General features: G+C 41.0%; 1 protein-coding gene across 12 annotated transcripts in view; it reads left to right on the top strand.

Moving 5' to 3' along the window:
• The window catches only part of kiaa1109 (KIAA1109 ortholog), a 72,881-nt gene that overhangs the window by 6,376 nt on the left and 48,650 nt on the right, over window positions 1-17,855 (top strand). For all 12 annotated transcript variants that reach the window (XM_026152434.1, XM_026152445.1, XM_026152443.1 and 9 more), the window contains exons 4-28: window positions 34-112; window positions 208-272; window positions 471-645; window positions 1,184-1,265; window positions 1,351-1,544; window positions 2,073-2,152; window positions 2,359-2,509; window positions 3,402-3,558; window positions 3,984-4,062; window positions 6,654-6,745; window positions 6,929-7,046; window positions 7,169-7,324; window positions 7,961-8,058; window positions 8,263-8,447; window positions 10,507-10,613; window positions 10,714-10,922; window positions 11,087-11,305; window positions 11,634-11,771; window positions 13,599-13,775; window positions 13,982-14,110; window positions 14,714-14,833; window positions 14,950-15,278; window positions 15,904-16,154; window positions 16,390-16,633; window positions 16,800-17,291. In XM_026152434.1, coding sequence (XP_026008219.1) covers window positions 34-112; window positions 208-272; window positions 471-645; window positions 1,184-1,265; window positions 1,351-1,544; window positions 2,073-2,152; window positions 2,359-2,509; window positions 3,402-3,558; window positions 3,984-4,062; window positions 6,654-6,745; window positions 6,929-7,046; window positions 7,169-7,324; window positions 7,961-8,058; window positions 8,263-8,447; window positions 10,507-10,613; window positions 10,714-10,922; window positions 11,087-11,305; window positions 11,634-11,771; window positions 13,599-13,775; window positions 13,982-14,110; window positions 14,714-14,833; window positions 14,950-15,278; window positions 15,904-16,154; window positions 16,390-16,633; window positions 16,800-17,291 — 4,126 coding nt within the window. The remainder of the gene's footprint in view (window positions 1-33; window positions 113-207; window positions 273-470; window positions 646-1,183; window positions 1,266-1,350; window positions 1,545-2,072; window positions 2,153-2,358; window positions 2,510-3,401; window positions 3,559-3,983; window positions 4,063-6,653; window positions 6,746-6,928; window positions 7,047-7,168; window positions 7,325-7,960; window positions 8,059-8,262; window positions 8,448-10,506; window positions 10,614-10,713; window positions 10,923-11,086; window positions 11,306-11,633; window positions 11,772-13,598; window positions 13,776-13,981; window positions 14,111-14,713; window positions 14,834-14,949; window positions 15,279-15,903; window positions 16,155-16,389; window positions 16,634-16,799; window positions 17,292-17,855) is intronic.

Below are 17,855 nucleotides of genomic sequence, written 5' to 3'. Positions count from 1 at the left end.
GCTTACACTGTTCAACTTTGCCTTTGTGCACAGGCTCCTTCTCCTTCTCTGTTCTGTCAGGGAAGGTCATGTTCAGAGATGTCTACTACATCAACCAAGACATGTCTATCAGGTAATCTGACCGATGTTTCTGTTGTTGCTTCTCCTCCATCCATCCCACTCTTATCTTATAATTTGCATGCTGATTGTTGTTTGTGTGTGTTACAGGATACAGGATGGCTTTCTCATATTTCGTTGGTGGAAAATGTATAATCCAAAACAGAAACAACATGGTGAGTAGAGAAGTATTTGATGACTGCTTAGATTAAACTTTTAAATGCATATGTTAGTCCACCACAGAAAAAATATATGTATATATTGGAAATCTTGGGTTATCTATGTTTGACTATCAAGATGCAACTTTTCTAACTGAGTTAGTTTCATGTGGCAACATCACCTTGAGTTCTGAGTTGTCTCTGTTTTTGCATCAGATCCCAAGGCAGAGACGAGGCTTTACGTGACTGTCAACGGCTTTGAGTTCCATGTCTATAACCGGACTGACCTCTACGCACGACTGCAGGAGACCTTTGGACTGGAACCCACGCTTCAAAGGCCCAAAAAAGATGAAGAGAGGGGGCGAGAGGACAGAAACAAGACACTGGAAAGGTATAACTACGGCATCATCGGGCAACTTTGCTTTTTATCCAGTGTTAAAATTCTTTGTAAGACATGAGTCTTATTTGAAGTTTCTAAGTTGTTAATTGCTCTAGTTGTGTTACCTTAAAATGAAATAAAAATGTCTTTGGATGATTTGTCAGTTTTTAGCTATATCTGAAACAAAAAGAACACATGCAACAGTCTAAATGCTTGTTTACCTTTTAAAAAAAAAGTGTATATTTTGTTTTTTAATTGTGATAACATTTTTGGGAGTACAGCTTTTTATATTTTCTCAGCATGTCTGTATGGTTTCAGTTCAGCAGAACAGAAATGAGTGAAAGAGCACATTCAGTGGTTGTGAATGATAAACAGCTGCTGAAAAAGTTGCATAATGTCACACCCTTTTCTATCTGTTGTTACCAAGTGGATTAGAAGTGCAGACAGAACAGAGCTACTGTCGTTTCCTGCTGACAGTCAAATTAGTTGAACTGACTAGAATCACACCTCTACTTAAAGATTGTGAAACTGTCTTCTGTTTCTTGTGTAGTGTCAACATTAAAGCTGAAAGTCAGGATCCCTCATCATCTTGGCGGTCCCTCATTCCCGTCATCAAAGTTAACATCAGCACTGTAAGTACCTAAGAACATCTCAAAACCTTTTAGAGGCATGTAATACAATTTAATAAAAAAATAATGTGTGTTTGCTGTCTTGTAGGGCCGCTTAGCATTTGGGAACCACTACCTTCCACAGACTCTGTGCATGAACTTTGAGGATGCCTGCCTGACGTATGCCACCAAACCTCCCTCCAGCCACTTGGACCAGTACATGCACATTGTCAAAGGCTCACTGGAGAATGTGCGGGTCATGCTGGTTCCCAGTCCTCGCTACCTGGGCATGCAGAATGATGAGTGAGTTCAAGTCATCTAACAAAGATAAGCACATAAACAGTATTTCTCTGTTTACAGTGTTGTTGATAATAAAACTTTTTACCTCAAAGCATTTTTAGAGGAGTTGTAGCCCAAAAAATAACTCGGCTTGAAGAATATCCTATTTCTTTATTTCCACGTATTTCTTTAAGCATATTATAATGACTAGTGCTAGTTCTCCGTAGTGCTTCTCATCTATCCTGCCGCATGCATATCTATGGTGTGAATCTTAAGAACAGACAGGATGAGACTGGGTTTGTATTTTTCATCTAGTTTGTACAAAACACAAGTAGAAGATTTTTGTTACCTTGGAATAATTTTATTTTAATGACTGCTGTTTTTTACTCAATTACGCTGCCAAGTGAATGTCGCTCTTTCAAGTACACTGAGACTGAATTGCATTGCATTAAAGATCATGGGTTTACAGTATAGAAGAATAGGCCACAGAGTTCCAAGTCTCTGTTTAACATATTTGCCCCCGAATTGTCATTTTGTGAATTTCTCATCTAGACCCCCCAGACTGATGGGAGAGGGCTTTGTTGTGATGCAGTCCAATGATGTTGACATCTACTATTACCAAGATGAACCAGGTAAGCTCATGCATGCACACATCCGCTGAGATTTCTGTGCTAAGACATGAATAACTGATAGCTGCTGACACTAAATGTAAAATTTGCCAGCCAGTATGCTGTCTCTATTAAAGTATATTCTTGATTGTTTTTAGTGCAGTTGTGTATTTTTGTTCAGCCTTCTGCTGATACCCAGGTTTTGACGTTTTCACTGTGTATGTGTCCAGGTCTGGTTCCTGTCGAGCAGGAGAGTGGCGAGGAAGCAGAGACGAGCAGTGAGGATGATAAGCTGCAGGACCTGCCTCCTTGCTGGGGTCTGGACATCGTCTGTGGGAAAGGAACTGACTTCAACTATGGGCCCTGGGCAGACCGGCAGAGGTGAGCACAGATGGACAAAACAAAATCAGCATGAAACCTGAACTAATAGGTTTTTAGAGTACAAGCTGACAGTTGGAGGTATTAGTTTTAAAGACATCTCTGTTTTTAATTGTAGTTCATACAGGTCCTGCTCAGGATTTTGTCACTGTAATACCACAAACTTATTATTGCACACACAGAATTTCCTTGGGTGAGCTGCCCAGACATATTAATCCTGGCTCAGTTATACTTTCAAGCATATTTACAGTGATGTGGTATGAACTGGAGAACTGGAGCGTAACTCCTTTTCATGTGTTGTTGAGCTCACCAAGGCTACCGAGTAAAAGCGTCATCAGCTGCACACCAAGAAGTTGGAGATTGTCTGTGGAGGCCATCACAAAGTACTAGGCATTAAAAATGTCTGCAAGCAGTAGGCTGCGCACTGATGTTGTGTCCATCTCTTTATTGCCTTAAATCTCTGAACATTATGTGAAATCCTTACTGTTCCTGTGTACACATAAAAAGATCTTTGTTGCTTGGTTGCTGAAGTTGTTTTCAGGGTCGTTATGCACTTCCATATTTTAGATTTCATTCCAACTAAAACATGAATGAATGTGTTTGAGATGATGACCTATTGCTCACGAACCAGGAAAGAAATTAAATCCAGCTTCAGTATTTGTAGAGGGCTGGCTTCTGGAAGGCAGCCAATCAAAACTGATTGGGTTTGGTTTTGATTGATGACAGAAAGAAAACTCCTGATTTACTGGACAGTTTAGTTTAGAGATGTGCCAGTAGAAACTGGCTGAAGGGGGGGGTGTCATCAAGTCTTTTATTCTAACACCCCGATGGTATGATTAGTTCACACTTGTAAGTATTTAGACTTGGCTCTATAATATGATTTTACCTTCTTCAGGGACTGTCTGTGGAAGTTCTTCCTGCCTGCAGACTACCAGGCCATGAAGGCAACTGAGGTGGCACAGCCGGGAAAACCCAGGCAGATCCAGGCCTTCGAGCTTCGCATGAACATCATTGCTGACGCCACCATCGATCTGCTTTTCACCAAAAACAGGGTGACTCTTGCTCTCTCTCCTGTCTGCTTTTTTTCCCCCTGCCAAACTCTTTGATCTGTCTTCGTCTCCCTGCTGTTCTCCTCGTCTTTGTCTTTATATCTCACCATGTTTGAGCTATTGATATTGGTTCATGTTTTATGCTTTTTCATATTTTCTTCCTGGAGCAGTGCAGGGATCTTCACAAAGCATGTGAAGTGCATACTAAATAACACCATTAATACACGTTGAATAAAAGCCTAAAATTGCTTGAGTCAGGAAAGATTGTCATTTTATTACATCTTTTGAACACATTTCTCTTCAGATTAGGTGATGTTTTTCTTTCTTGTATTTTTATTCTCTGAAGCGCCCACTCATAATTTGACAGCATGTATGATATTGCTGCTTGCTTTCTCTCTCTTCTGATACATCTTCATCCCTGTTACTAGGAAACCAATGCCATTCATGTGAATGTAGGTGCAGGCTCTTACCTGGAAGTCAACATCCCCATGACTGTGGGAGAGAATGGTAAGTGTGTGTTTCACTGAAATAACAGCAGTAGACCAAAGTATGAGTGTTCACATCAGCAAATATCCCCCTGGCTCAAGGTCAGCCCTGGTTAATGTAGACGCACGCAGCAGTTTTCTCATCATGTAGTAATCATCTTTTACACTTAATAATGGCTGAACTGCTACTGTGATAAGCAGCTTTATCAGATCTCACTAGAAGTTCATTTAAGTGTACAGCGATGGATTCGTCAAGCTGCTTATAGTATGGCTAATGATGAAGATGAGGGTATCTCTGTTTTTATTATTATTTCAGATATTTATTACCATTGATATTCATCAAATTCATTTCTCAATAGGGCTGCCAGAAACGATTATTTTGATAGTCGACTAGTCACTGATTATTTTTGCGATTAGTCGACTAATCAGATCATGCATCTATTGGACATAAAACGTACAGCTTATTGCACCAGCATGCATCTGCTCTTATATAACTATCATTAGCTTACAGCTTTAAGTGTTTAAGGAATGTGCTAACTAAAAATAAAGACAAAATGATAGTTTATTAAATGTTAATTACATTTGCAGATTGTTTCGGTGGAGTTTAATAAACTGAGCCGTCTGCTCCTTGCGATCTAAAATATAACAGCACAGTATATTCTCGAGCATCTCACACTTCTGATAATCAGTTGTCTGCTTGACGTTTATTCAGCTGTGTAAAAACTACAACTTTAATCTCAGCCAAACCGATTTACTCAGGAACAAATAAAATACTGAAAAAAGCCAAACAATAACATTTGTAAGTTATCTAAGTGACATATATGTTTCACCTGAGTAGCGAAAGACGGCAGTGGGTTTGAAAACGATTTGCCGGGAGTCCGGTGTTTTCACTGGCTCTAGTGAGCCTTGAACCCCGGCTAGCTATCGAGCTGGTGGGTAACAGACATCTCCGAAAACGTCGGAGCGCTTTTGCAAATACGTGGTGTCTTGATAAACTGAGCAGATATTTGAGGTTTACACAGCTACATTCTCGCCTGAAAATATGTTAAACTTTACTTTGTGACCCAAAAAGAATAATAAGAGTAATATTAAAACTAACTAGCTGTCGCCATTGTTGACAACTGTTCTGGGCCGCGCTATGAATTATGGGACACAGCTTCTTCTTCGGGGTTTAACGGCAGCTGGCATCCTTGTACACGCAGTGCTGCCATCTTCTGTTTCAGTCAGTTATTACACTCTTAAATCCTACTACTCATTCCTGCATCTTTTGTGATCTTACAAAGCTTCAAACAACGCGTCGACTATTAAATTAGTCGTAGACGATTTTAATAGTCGACGTAATCGTGACTAGTCGACTAATCGTGGCAGCCCTATTTCTCAATAATGTTTAAGTGTGCTAAATTTAATTTTGCAGTTTCTGCTGGCAGTTATTTAATAAATCATAATTTACTTTTTTCCTAAACATGATTTTTTTCTTAAAGTGAACCAATGTAGTAAATTGTGCAACATCCTCCATATAATTTAAATTCAATTTAGGGGCTGTAATGATTTAAACTATTAAAATCTTTGGTACGTTAGTGTGTAGAGTGTAGGTTTACTATTATGGAAATCATTCTTATAAATTGCACTGTAAAAATTCTAAAATTACATTACGTGCACTTTTGTTTTGTGATATTACTCAGCTTACTAAGACCTAGAGATTGTTTTCTTTTCCTTTTTTCTGTAACTAAACTTTTAAATACAAAGTTTAGTTACATAATGCATCTTATTACAACACTAATCTTATGAATGATTTCACAAATATAAAAATAGTTTGAAAAACAAAATGAAGACATTTAAACGAGAGTAAATAACAGTTGTTTTAACTCAACTCCTGCTTCCTTATTTAGTAAATGACTAATCGCTTATTAAAGATTGCTGAATGATTGCCTAAAGTGATCACTTATTGGTGTATGTGAGGTTAACCATGCAATGCTAAGCTGCAACTACTCAGCTCCTCTCTTCTGTGCGTTGCACACAGACTGAGGCTTGCCAACATTTGTTAAGTCATGGCCTGTGAGGAACATTGTTAACAACTATTTGCTTTAGGACTTGTGTAACTGTAAAGTTAAGGTTTTATCATTCAGAATCATTGTTTTGTACTGAGTAAAAAGGACAATCAGACCTGGCCACGTTGAAATCATAGAGTTGACCATGAACTCCTCTGTATACCAAAGTATTCTAGAGTCAAATGTGAGGCCATCAAACAGCTGGGTCATGCAACAGGACAGTCATTCCCACCACAGTTGTAAAACTACAAGTTAAAAAAGAAAAGAATCAAGGTTGCAACGGCCCAGTCAAAGTTCAGACCTCAGCACGACTGAAAAACTGCATAAACGAATGACAATGAACTAAAGCAACATTATAAAACTCCTCCACAGCCAAACCTTTGTCTCACCTTGAAAGCACCCATAGTTTTTGAGATGTAACGATTTGTCACACAGAGCAGATGAAATTATGTCAGTGCTCACCTCTGTTCCCAGAAGTTAACATAAGCAGCTTTGGTAAATAACAGTGTTTCCAAGAACTTAACCGTAGGTCTAGCTTTTGAAAGATGATTGCTTTTGCCTTCAGGATACTCTCCCACCATCAAAGGTCAGCTGCTTCATGTGGACACCACCAGCAGCATGCAGTACAGGACCCTTCTGGAGGCTGAGATGTTGGCTGTAAGTAGCAGGCAATCAGCAACGAAGCTTTTCATTTGACGTTTTGGAGAGATTCTCGAAAGTTATTACATTTCCTTCAGCATTCAAGGAGAGCGGAGCCAAAGCAGACACCAGTGTTGCATACACACAAGGCGCCTCAAAGGTTAAAATTTGTTTTGTCTTTCCCATTTTTTTATTTTTTAGTTCCACGTGATAGCCAGCTACCCCCGGGTATGGAACATGCCCCAGTCGTGGCAGTGTGAGATTGAGGTGTACAAGGCCACGTACCATTTCATCTACGCCCAGAAAAGCTTCTTCACTGGTGAGCAAGATTTCAGATTCTTTTATTTGGCCATGTGCGTATTGACACATCAGGAAATCCCAAACAATCTTGAAAGAAATGTGTCTACGAGAATCACTTTTTCTTTTCCCTTTCTTTTTTAGATTTGATCCAGGATTGGGCGAGTGACAGCGCCCCCGATATCTACTCTTTTGTGCCGTATTCCTGGAAGTTCAAGATCCTTTTCCACCAGTTTGAGATGATCTGGGCAGCAAACCAACACAACTGGATTGACTGTTCCACCAAACAACAGGAGAATGGTAAGACAGATCCACCGAACAGCTGATGTTCATTTTAAATGAAATGTTTTCAAGAAATCACTTTTAATTTGTTTAAAAAACATCTTGAGCAGTTGTGCTTTCTGGAGGTGCTGCAGCCATTGAGTAACTGTCACTTTACGGGTCGAGCATTCATTCTCGGCAAGTTAAAGTAGTTAAAATGAAATGAAGGGTACTGTACGGTTATAAAAAGATGAGATTGATAGGGCGTTTTAGATGCTTAATTAGATAAGCCTAGAAGTTTAAAAACCTCATACTGAATATTTAGTGCAAATGTGTTTAACGATGTCCTGTACCTTTCTGCGTGTGTCATTTTAAAGGAAGTTATGTGTATTTGAAATAACACAGAGCCTTTGTAATAACAGTGATACAGTTCTACAGTGTGTCAAATAAACCTGCTGTTTATGCTTGTCGTGTCTACGCTGTGAGATAAGTATAAGAAAAACATCCAGGTAGAGCACGAAGGCAATCGACGCTTTAGTACCTCTTTAACGTTGGCAGCTAATGTCCAAGGCATTTTAACTCTATTAAGTCATGATACATCTTACAGTATATGTATACTCTACTTAATCCTAGGAGGACAGCAAACTAATCAATTGCATTATTGATCTTCTATAGTGTACCTAGCAGCCTGCGGCGAGACGCTCAATATAGACTTCACTTTGCCTTTCAATGAGTTTGTTCCAACCACCTGCCATACCCGCTTCAGCTTAAAGGTGAGTGAATCGGTTTATAGTTTATTCCAAAAATAAATATCCAATAGAGAACTATTTTTTTTATGTAGTTGTAAAGGATTTTCTTGTTTAAAAAACATTTCAAAGCAGTATTTTATAGATACAGATTTATTTGCTCTTTACTCACAAATGTGACTCCAGAAGATGTGTAGGTGCATTAATGTTTGCGTACTTTGTCCTCCTCAGGCGGAAGATACAGACATGCGACTTTCCCTGCCAGAGTGCCATCCGAGCCGCTGCCCCCTGCTCACCCTGGCCAAAGACTACCAGAACATGAAGCTGCCCCCAGACATGTTCATGCCGGGGGAGAATCAAGGAGCTCCTCCTCCCAAAGCCGCCAAGTCGAGGTGGAGGAACATCACCCGCGCAGAGTGAGTTAAGGCCAGGAATCATTTCTCTCTAGTTGTGGGGGAACAAAGTGAGTGCGTTAGCAAAGAGTATGATGACTCACCACCGTAACATCTCTTACTTCTGAGGTAAAAAGATAGTAGGTGGTAATTTCAAGTAAGAGTAGCACTAACCTGCACTTTTCATGCTGTGGTCTGATCAGTTGTTGCTGCCATGTTGGTTTGAAGTGACATGAAGTAGACTTTGTTTTAATGGAGCTCGTTTCTACTCAGAAAAGGGACCTTTTGAGAAGCATGAATACATCTTATGCAAGATGAAGCTGCAGTTGTGTGCCATTTAAGTCAAAAGTAGTAAATACAGACATTAAAAATTAAAAATAAGCCTTGCACTGTTGCAGTCATATCTTGTTATTTCATGAACAGTAATTGTAAAAGCGTGGATAGCTTACAGATATCACATCTCGCAAACCCTCCGTTTTTTTTTTTGTTTTGTTTTTTTTTTTGTTTTAACCCCCGAGGGTGTTTCTATTCTCGATTTAGGAAATATCACCACTCTTACTTGCATATCTCGTGTTCTGAGATATTTTAGGGTGTCTTGCATGCACATGTTTAAGGGCTGCACATCAAATTTTTAGTGATGTTCAAAGCAGAGTAATGCGCGGGCTGTTCCAAAAGCTTCAGTTTGTATTTCTTGAAGTAGGTGATGGGGGATTCTGAGGTCTCCTTTTTTTTCTTTTTATTTATTTATTTTAGTTTATTCACTGCATGAATTAAGATTTGAATCCAGAAATGGCGTGATACATGTTTTCCTTTTTGTTTTGTTTGCTGTGGAACAACCTCAAAGATTTTATACCCACATTTTTAAAAAGGCAGCAAACTGTTCTTGTCATCAACTGTTATCCTTTTCTCTCCCCACGGAGCTTTGTTTTAATACAGTGCCTCAATTCTTACCTGCATCTGGTCACAGCACTTGTTTCCAAAATGATTCTACCTTCTGTGCAGATGTTGTTTTCTTCTGATGACATAAAGAAGTGGGGTGCTGCTGCTGTACTATCTAAATGTTCTTATATGTGTAAGCCTTACCCAAGCATTGTACTGGTCTGAGGTGGAGAGGAGAGAGCGGAGCGGGAAAAGAGAAACTGCGATTAATGGTCAATCTATTGTTCCGTGTACGGCCACAAGCTGTGGTTAGTGACCGAAAGAAAGAAATTGCTGAAATGAGCTTTCACCAAAGGGTATCTGTGGCTCTCGGTTAGCAGTAAGGTGAAGAACTCGGTCATTCGAGAGGAGCTCAGAGTAGAGCAGCTGCTCTTCCACATCAAAAGGAGGCAGCTGAGGTGCTTCAGGTGTCTGAGTACTATGCCCACCAGATGAGGTATTTCAGTCGTGGCAAACCTGCCCAGGATACACTGGAGATATTGTCTCTTGGCTGTCATGGGAAAGTCTCTGTCCAGTTAGAGGGGTTGGTGCAGGTGACTGAGGAGACAAAGGTCTGGTTAGACTCCTAGCCCCACAAAGATGTATGTATGGATGTGTAGCAAGGTTTAAAAGCTAACTTACCTATTTATCAAGCTTCAAATTTATCTTGTATTGTGATATTTTGTACAGTAAATGCTTTACTTGTCAAAACTCATCAGGTTATGTGTTTTGCTCACATTAGAGCTGTGTGAGATTAGTGTTGACAAACTAGGAATTGAGCCTGGGCTTGTTATGCAAATGTGTAAACCACTCGGTCAGTGGGAGTTTAAAGAGATTGTAAAGATCCTTTGCTATTTAGGCAGCACATGCACATGCCTTGTGCACTGGGTACATGATAACCAACATCCAGATCATTTATTATACATGACCCACAGGCGCAGCACTGTCAGACACCCAATAACCCCCTGGGAGGTTACGATCGAATACTTTCTGAGCCGGCACGCTGTGTGCTACCGAGAAATCAGGCGTGACCTATTTGCTGCGTCTGCTGTGTCCTCGGATGAACGGGTCATGAAGCAAACGATAAAGTGTAAAATCCATCTGAAATGGTGATAAAGCATTATGACTGTGCTCTGAGTGTCCGTGTTTCTCGTCCTTACATCAGATCTGGTTGGGTAGATTGCTGGAGTGTGCCCAACTTTTTGCTTATCATTGACTACACCTGGCACCCCATTTATCCCCAGAAGGCTGATGAGCAACTCAAACAGTCATGTAAGCTAACTGCTCAGTATGAGTTCTTTAAAATCTGTCATCATTGTTTACATTCGTGTGTAGATACTGTTGTTTTACCTCGCTCTGATTATTTTCCCAGTTTCTGAGATGGAGGAATCCATGCTATCGGCTTTGCGGCCCCCAGAACACACCTCAGTGGCTCACACATCTGCTTCAGCGCCCCACAGTCGGGCAACCACTGACCCCTCAGAGCTGCCCCCTGACAGACTTCATGTGGAAATGGAAATGTCACCAGATTCTCAAATAATTCTCTATGGGCCTTTGCTCCGAGCTCTGATTTCCATCAAGGTACCGAAATTCTTACTATGACTTACTATGTAGTCACTGAACCAATTTATTAATAGACACTTCATAACATAAGCACCAAGTAAGCATAAGAGGAATGAAATCATGAAAAAGTTGCCCTTTTTTTTAAACAATTTTCTAATCCCCCTCATATTTTGTTCTCACAGGAAAATTATTTTGGCGAGGATGACATGTACACAGACTTCGAGGAAGCCGTGTCGAGCCCTGTGTTGTCCACTTCTACTTCCTCGGGCCTTGGCTGGTCTCCACTGGGAATGGAAGACAGCGAACATAAAGAAACCTCAGACATCCATCCCCTTGACCTGCGGCCCTGGGACATCACCGTGCTCATTAACCTCTACAAAGTTCACGGCCGGCTGCCAGTGGTAAGACTGATGACACAAGTAGTTGAGAACGAGGGGTGGGGAGCAGAGTTAGTGCACAGAATATGGTTATGAAGCATTTGCTCACTGCAGTGGGAAACAGTCAAGTGTAAGACGAACAAAATAAGCCATTTTTAAAGTATAGTAATCAGTTACTAAATATTGTGTTTTAATTGGTAAAAGAAAAATGGAAGAATGTAAATTTGCATCAGGTAGACAGATTGTATACCTTCGATAATATACATTAATTATCTTTGATCAGTAGGTTTCCATCAGTGTGTGTCTGTGCTGATGACTCAGTATGTTTGCTTACTGTATCTGGGCTCTACAGCACTGCAGCAGCGAGGGTCCCGAAGCTCCATCCGGCTTCTTGGAGCGGCTGTGTTTTGAGATGAAAAAGGGCTACAAGGAGACAAAGCTTCAGCTGCTCCTGTCCCCTGTTCACATCTTTGTCAGTGACAACTACCAGGTATTAGACTCACCTTCCTGCTGACGCTGGGCTCCTGTGATTTATGGAGTTTCCTAAATATATAAGTATTAGACTAGATTTGATTGGTCTTAGACACTTCTAGTCCCATCTTTGTGTATTTCCAGCAAACAATTCTTCTATTTCACTCCCTCTACGCCTTTCAGTGACGCAAGGCACCTGCATCTTAGTGCTACACTATTTTTGGACTCCCAGACCACATTCCTATTTAGAGGGCTGTCCTGCAGGAGAGCACAGAGTTACACTTTATCATGTTAATGCAGCTATAGTGAGTAAACATAAATGAATAACTGAAGTTAAAACAGCATTAGAGCACATCTGCTCAACTTCTCAGTATTTCAGCTGAACCTTCAGATTGTTTTTATACAAGCTAAGATTAAGTATCGTCACAACAGGCTAATTCGATACATTAAGTAGATCTTAATCACTGGTTGGTGAATACTATGCAACTCATGTCTACCTTTGTGGTTTTTAAAATATTTTAAAATATTTACAGAAAATTTATATCGTTATCGGGATGATAGATGTCTTATATTGGGATATGAGATTTTGGTCATATCGCACAGCCCTAGTGTCCACACACTTATTTGTTTTTTTGTTCTTGTTCTTGTTCTTGTTCTTGTTCTTGTTCTTCTTCTTCTTCTTCTTCTTGTTCTTGTTCTTGTTCTTGTTCTTCTTCTTCTTCTTGTTCTTGTTCTTGTTCTTGTTCTTGTTCTTCTTCTTCTTCTTCTTCTTGTTCTTGTTCTTGTTCTTCTTCTTCTTGTTCTTGTTCTTCTTCTTCTTGTTCTTCTTCTTCTTGTTCTTCTTCTTCTTCTACTTCTTCTACTTCTACTACTACTTCTACTACTACTTCTACTACTACTTCTACTACTACTACAACAACATAGATATACAGCTTTAGTTTAAGAATCTCTGTCCTCATGAAAATCCAAACACCTTTGTCAAGTTCTGTCAAGGAAACAACAGGTGATGATATAACCCCTAAGAAATGTTGGCCTATTGGCAGCCTGATGGAGCAGTAACACAGTGCAAAGTCTGATGTCAGATAAGGAGAGGTGTAAGTCTTTGTTTGTCATGTCCACATGTAAATGCAGAAACTGAGTTTGTGAAAATCTCCACACTGGAAGGTGTTTTTCAAAAGCTGTTTACCCAAATGTGGACAATAAACTGAGACGTCCAGGGTGCTGGTGTAATTTACTTTTCTCATACTAATCACATTTGGCCAAAGTTCTTTAACTTAAGCAAATTCTGCCATTTCTTCACTCTTTCCTTTAAACTGACAGCAGTTGTGTTTTGTAGTATTTTCAGTGCAATTTTGCTATTAACTTGAATTTATTCAGATATTACTTGAAACCACTTAAGTCAAGCAACTATATGCTTTGCATTTTAATTGAGTCAGCAATAAAAAAACAAACTGACTTTTTTTTAAAATTTAGGCTGAAAGGGCAATTCAGTCCTTCAAAAACCATAAAAGCTGCTGTAGATGTTGCATAATGTGAATCGCGCTTGCTATAGCCGCATATTTACATAAGCAGCTGCATATTGTGCAACTGCACAGAATTTGTAATCTTTAGCTGTGTTAGATCCTATTTGCTGCTGAGTTAATAACTTTCACTAATCCTCAACAGAGAATGTGTTTTCATCTCCCTCCCTTGGCTAGATAATATGCACTCTTTAAATCTGGAATACGGAAAATCTGGAGGCTTATTAAAGAACGTTGTCACAGGTTACACGTTAGGGGGAAAAAAAGCATCGTGTCATATCAATTTATGATGGTTTTGTAAGTGCAAATCTTTTCTTTTGTGACAGCGTCCCACAGCTGATGGGGTGTTGAGAGACGGCCACCTGAGTCTGTCTGGCCTACAGATGAGGGCCCATGCCATGTTCTCCGCTCAGGGCCTTCCTCTGGGCAGTGACACACTGGAGTATGCATGGCTTATTGATATGCAGGCTGGGGGGCTCACTGGGAGGGTCACTGTTCCACAGGTGTGTGAGTCTGTTTTATTAACTGGAATTAAACACCAGTACAGTAGAAATCAAACCCGCGTTTGCAAATTTTAAAGAAGTGTGCAAATTTTTACTTAAAAGCTTGTCAGAGTGTGCTGTGCTGTAATGTTTTTCATGCTTCAAACCCCCGTAATCACTGTATCTATTTTATTTTCTTGTTACTGTTTTTCGTGGTGATTATTTAGGTGGCCAGCATGATTGAGTGGGCTAAGACTTTCCTTTTCCACGTGTTCTCCCGGGAGTTCCAGCTAGAACAACCCAAGCCCTCTGTCATCTGCCAGCACGGTGTTGATCGTCGCATCTGCGATGCCAAGGTGCAGCCAGACAGCATACAATGAAATACTGCGTGATATTTGAGACTCATTTCTAAACACATTTTCACTTTCTCTGCTGTCAGGCTCCGGTTTGAACTAGTTAGCAGTCGTGTGTCTGAATTGCTTACTGGAAGCTGCTAAATTAGATCATTATGGCTGATGGCTGCTTTTTGTGAGATTTGAATGCTGGTCCGAGCTGTCCTTTGTGAAATGAAATGTTCAAATGAGACCAGAAAATAAACTGAGACCACTTTGAGCCTTTCTTTAATGATGCATGACTCAGAAAGTGCACTTTTTCTCACAGAAAAACAAAGTCTGAGAAAAAAGTCTAACCCGTATCTATTTATCTGCTTGGAACAGCTGTACATACACAGCACCATGATGTATAAAATGATGGAACATGTCTCACAAAGTGTCTTGTCTGTATACGAATACTAACAAGGATATTTTTGAAAATGCTGCCTAAAAGCCCTCATTAGTGTCTAAGCCACTGTGTCTACAGGCTGTGCAGCAGTATTTAAAGCATAGTCTAACACTAAACAGCAGCTTGGCTTTTAGTAAAGGTTCAAAAGTTTCTGCTACTAAATGATGGTTGTCTTTCAGTTGAGCTGCCTCCCCGGTCACTGTCGCACATCCGAGGAGCTGAAGTACACCATGACCCGCCTGGCCATGGATGGAGTTGACCTCTTCATTGTCGAGCATGGCTGTGCTGCCAGTATCAAGGTAATGAGCGTAAAAAAACCAAAACTCTGAAGCTATAACTGTTTAACTTCAGAATGTTTCTTTTTCTATACTTTTTGAGGATCTTCTCTGTTTTCTCTCTTCTTCCCCACCTCCAGACGGGCATTATTCGTGTAGCCAACTGTAACCTGCACAACCAGGCAGTGGGCGAGGGCATCAGCGCTGTGGTGCAGGATGTAAACATCCGGCAGTACATTGAACAACAACACGCTGAAGTGACCAGGCTGCAGCCGGCTGGACAGGGTCAAGGTCCGGGTCAGCCATTGGGTCTCGGTCAGCCGCCTTTGCTGCGACGTTCTGTCTGGCTGGAGGCGGGTGCAGTCAACCTGAACCTCATCACGGCAGATATTGCCCTGGCTGCTGACCACCCAGCCAAATGTGAAGTGCAGAGGCAATTTCTGGAACTGCACGATGCTCAAACCAAAAGGTAGAAGAAAACAAATCTAAGCATTTTGTTTTCCAAGCCACTATTTAAAAAAAGAAAAAAGTTAAATTTGTTTTTTTTATCTCAGCTTTCCAGCAGTGCGGTCACTAGCACCCATGAGATAAATGGGAGACCAGTAATAATTGCAGGTTTTGGAGAATGTAAAAGCTGACATTTCTTTTCAGAGGGGGACTGACTCACACTTTGAATCACACTCCTCTAGAATGTGTCACTGAGACAGTTGTGAAGCTATTCAACTCATTTACATGTTGTTCATTGTATTTCGTCATTTACAGTATCCTGACTCATTAAACATGATATCAGACTAGAGTTTTGGTCACTTGCTGTGATTCTGAATGGAATAATTAAGAATCTGTTAAGGAACCAGTGCTAGTGAAGTGCTTTGTTTTCAGTCTTATATTCCAGCATGTGTATTATTACTGTAGGTAAATGTTACAGGTACATTTTATTGTCAAGGTCCCAGTATGAATGACTGGATAAAATCAGGCGTACAGCAGGGAAAGAAACCCCCCCTTTTTTTTTTTTCTTCAGCTAAGAAAGAGAGCCCCAAAACTATTTTTCTTATTTACTCAATTTCTCTTATTTTATTCACTCCTCTTTTCCTCAGACTCTGGTTCCTGTGGCCAGAGGATGCCAGCATTCGGAACAAGCGAAACAGGAACCGCTGTGGCTGCCTCGGTGGCTGCAGGTTCTTTGGAGGTACCAACATGGGGCTGGACTTCTTCAAGCTAGAAGATCTGATGCCCTCCTCCTCATCTGCATTCTCTTCATCCAGCACCGAGTCAGACATGTGTTACGGCCAATCTTTGCTACAGCCTGGGGAGTGTATCATTACAAAGGAAACGCCCAAAGTGGATGGTAAGATTTATTCTTTATTTTCTACTATCAACAAGAGTGACTCTCCTTTTAAGGAAAAAAACAAAGAATAATTGCAATCTTTTTAATTCATAAGCAAACGAAATGGAACCTCTCTGACTAAACAAGACCCTGCAGGAAGAATGCGTTTCCTTTTCTGTCCAAGGTTCGATGACTGAGGGTGTTTTAGATAAGCAATATGTTGATGTACATACATTTTTTAATCCCTCTCATTTAGGAGGGAAGGTGGTTGGACTGAAAACAGACACACACTCTCCTTGTCTGCCTCCTGAGCTGCCTGAGAGACATGGTCAGCAACACCTGAGTCTCCAGGTGCCCCAACGATCCCACAGCTCGGCCTCTTCCTCTGAAGAAAACAGCTCCTCCAGTGCTGCCTTACCCTTACTGGCAGGAGAGAGAGATTCCCCCTCGCCAAGCACAGAGGAACGCGTGTTCCCCATGAATGGCAAAAGCCCTGCTGAGTGAGTAGCACATTCATGCAATTTACTGTGGTCCAAAAATTCTGAACCCCAAATATTGAACTCTTCTAGTTATGTTCATGTATTAGATATAAAGTGTTGAAGTTTTCCCTCTATATATTTCCTGTCATGCCTCCTGAATGCTGCATTTTCCCCGGTTTCTTTGCAGCACCCTAGGGGAAGTCCCAGAAGTATCACCGGTCTCACCCAACAGCTCCCAGGACCGCTCCTCAGTGCGCTCACCCCTCTGCTCTCCTCTCAAGCGTCAGTCCTCTGTGCACTCTGGTCGGCTGGGCAGCACCAAGAGCCTGTCGGCGGCCGTTTTCACAGATAAGCCGCCACCGGTGTTGTCTGGAGGCGTGCAGTTCAGCAGCGAGGTTTCCCGCAGCGATGAGAACGTCTTGGATTCCCCCCATCAGCGTAGAAGCTACGGCTCCTTTCCCTTCACGCCATCAGCGGACTCGAACACCTTCCATCAGTACCGCTCTGCCGACTCCAGCATGTCAGTGGCCGACAGCGAGGCCTACTTCTCCGCTGCTGAGGACTTTGAGCCAATCAGCAGCGCTGACGAGGGACCGGGGACTTACCCAGGACGCAAAAAGAAGAGGAGGCAGCAGATGCAGCAGCCTCAGCAGCCACCGTATCACATGGAGAACTACAGGTCAGATGAGATGATGACATACTTTAGAAAATGGAGCGTGCAATATTCTCCAAATGTCGCTAAGCCCCAGGGAAGCTTGCAAAAGTTCTCAAAGTTAAAGAGTTTGAAAATTTGAGAGCAAGAGCATGGTCAGATCATGTACAAGGTTAAGCATGGGGATTAAGGAGATGGTAGACTGAAGACAGCTCACAGTAACATCAAAGAGTCTCTCATTTCTCCTCTCTAAGAGCAGATGAATTAATGACCTGTTTAGAAAAGTTCTGACCTTGCTGCATTTCTTTCAAAGTGCTGCCCCTTTTAAATAATAATAATGAGCAGTTGTAAAGAATTTGTTTTAATATATATTGTACATGTTAAGATTCAAACTCTGTTGAAATACACCAAGAGAATGAGTGGTTTCACTTGAAGTTTGAAGGTAGCTGGAGTTGGAAGCAAATTCAGAGACCTTTTAAAAACAAGTAACTAGAAGACCTTCAATCTTTACAATGATTGTAAAATGGCTCGATTCAACTATGAGTTAGAATACTTGAACCGTGTTATGCAATTTTTATCTTTAATACCAAA

This window comes from Astatotilapia calliptera, chromosome 19 (genome assembly GCF_900246225.1).
Source record: "Astatotilapia calliptera chromosome 19, fAstCal1.2, whole genome shotgun sequence".
In the NCBI taxonomy this organism is placed as follows: domain Eukaryota; kingdom Metazoa; phylum Chordata; class Actinopteri; order Cichliformes; family Cichlidae; genus Astatotilapia; species Astatotilapia calliptera.
The sequence above is the reverse complement of the archived record's forward strand: the minus strand, read 5'-3'. Positions and strand labels throughout refer to the sequence as shown.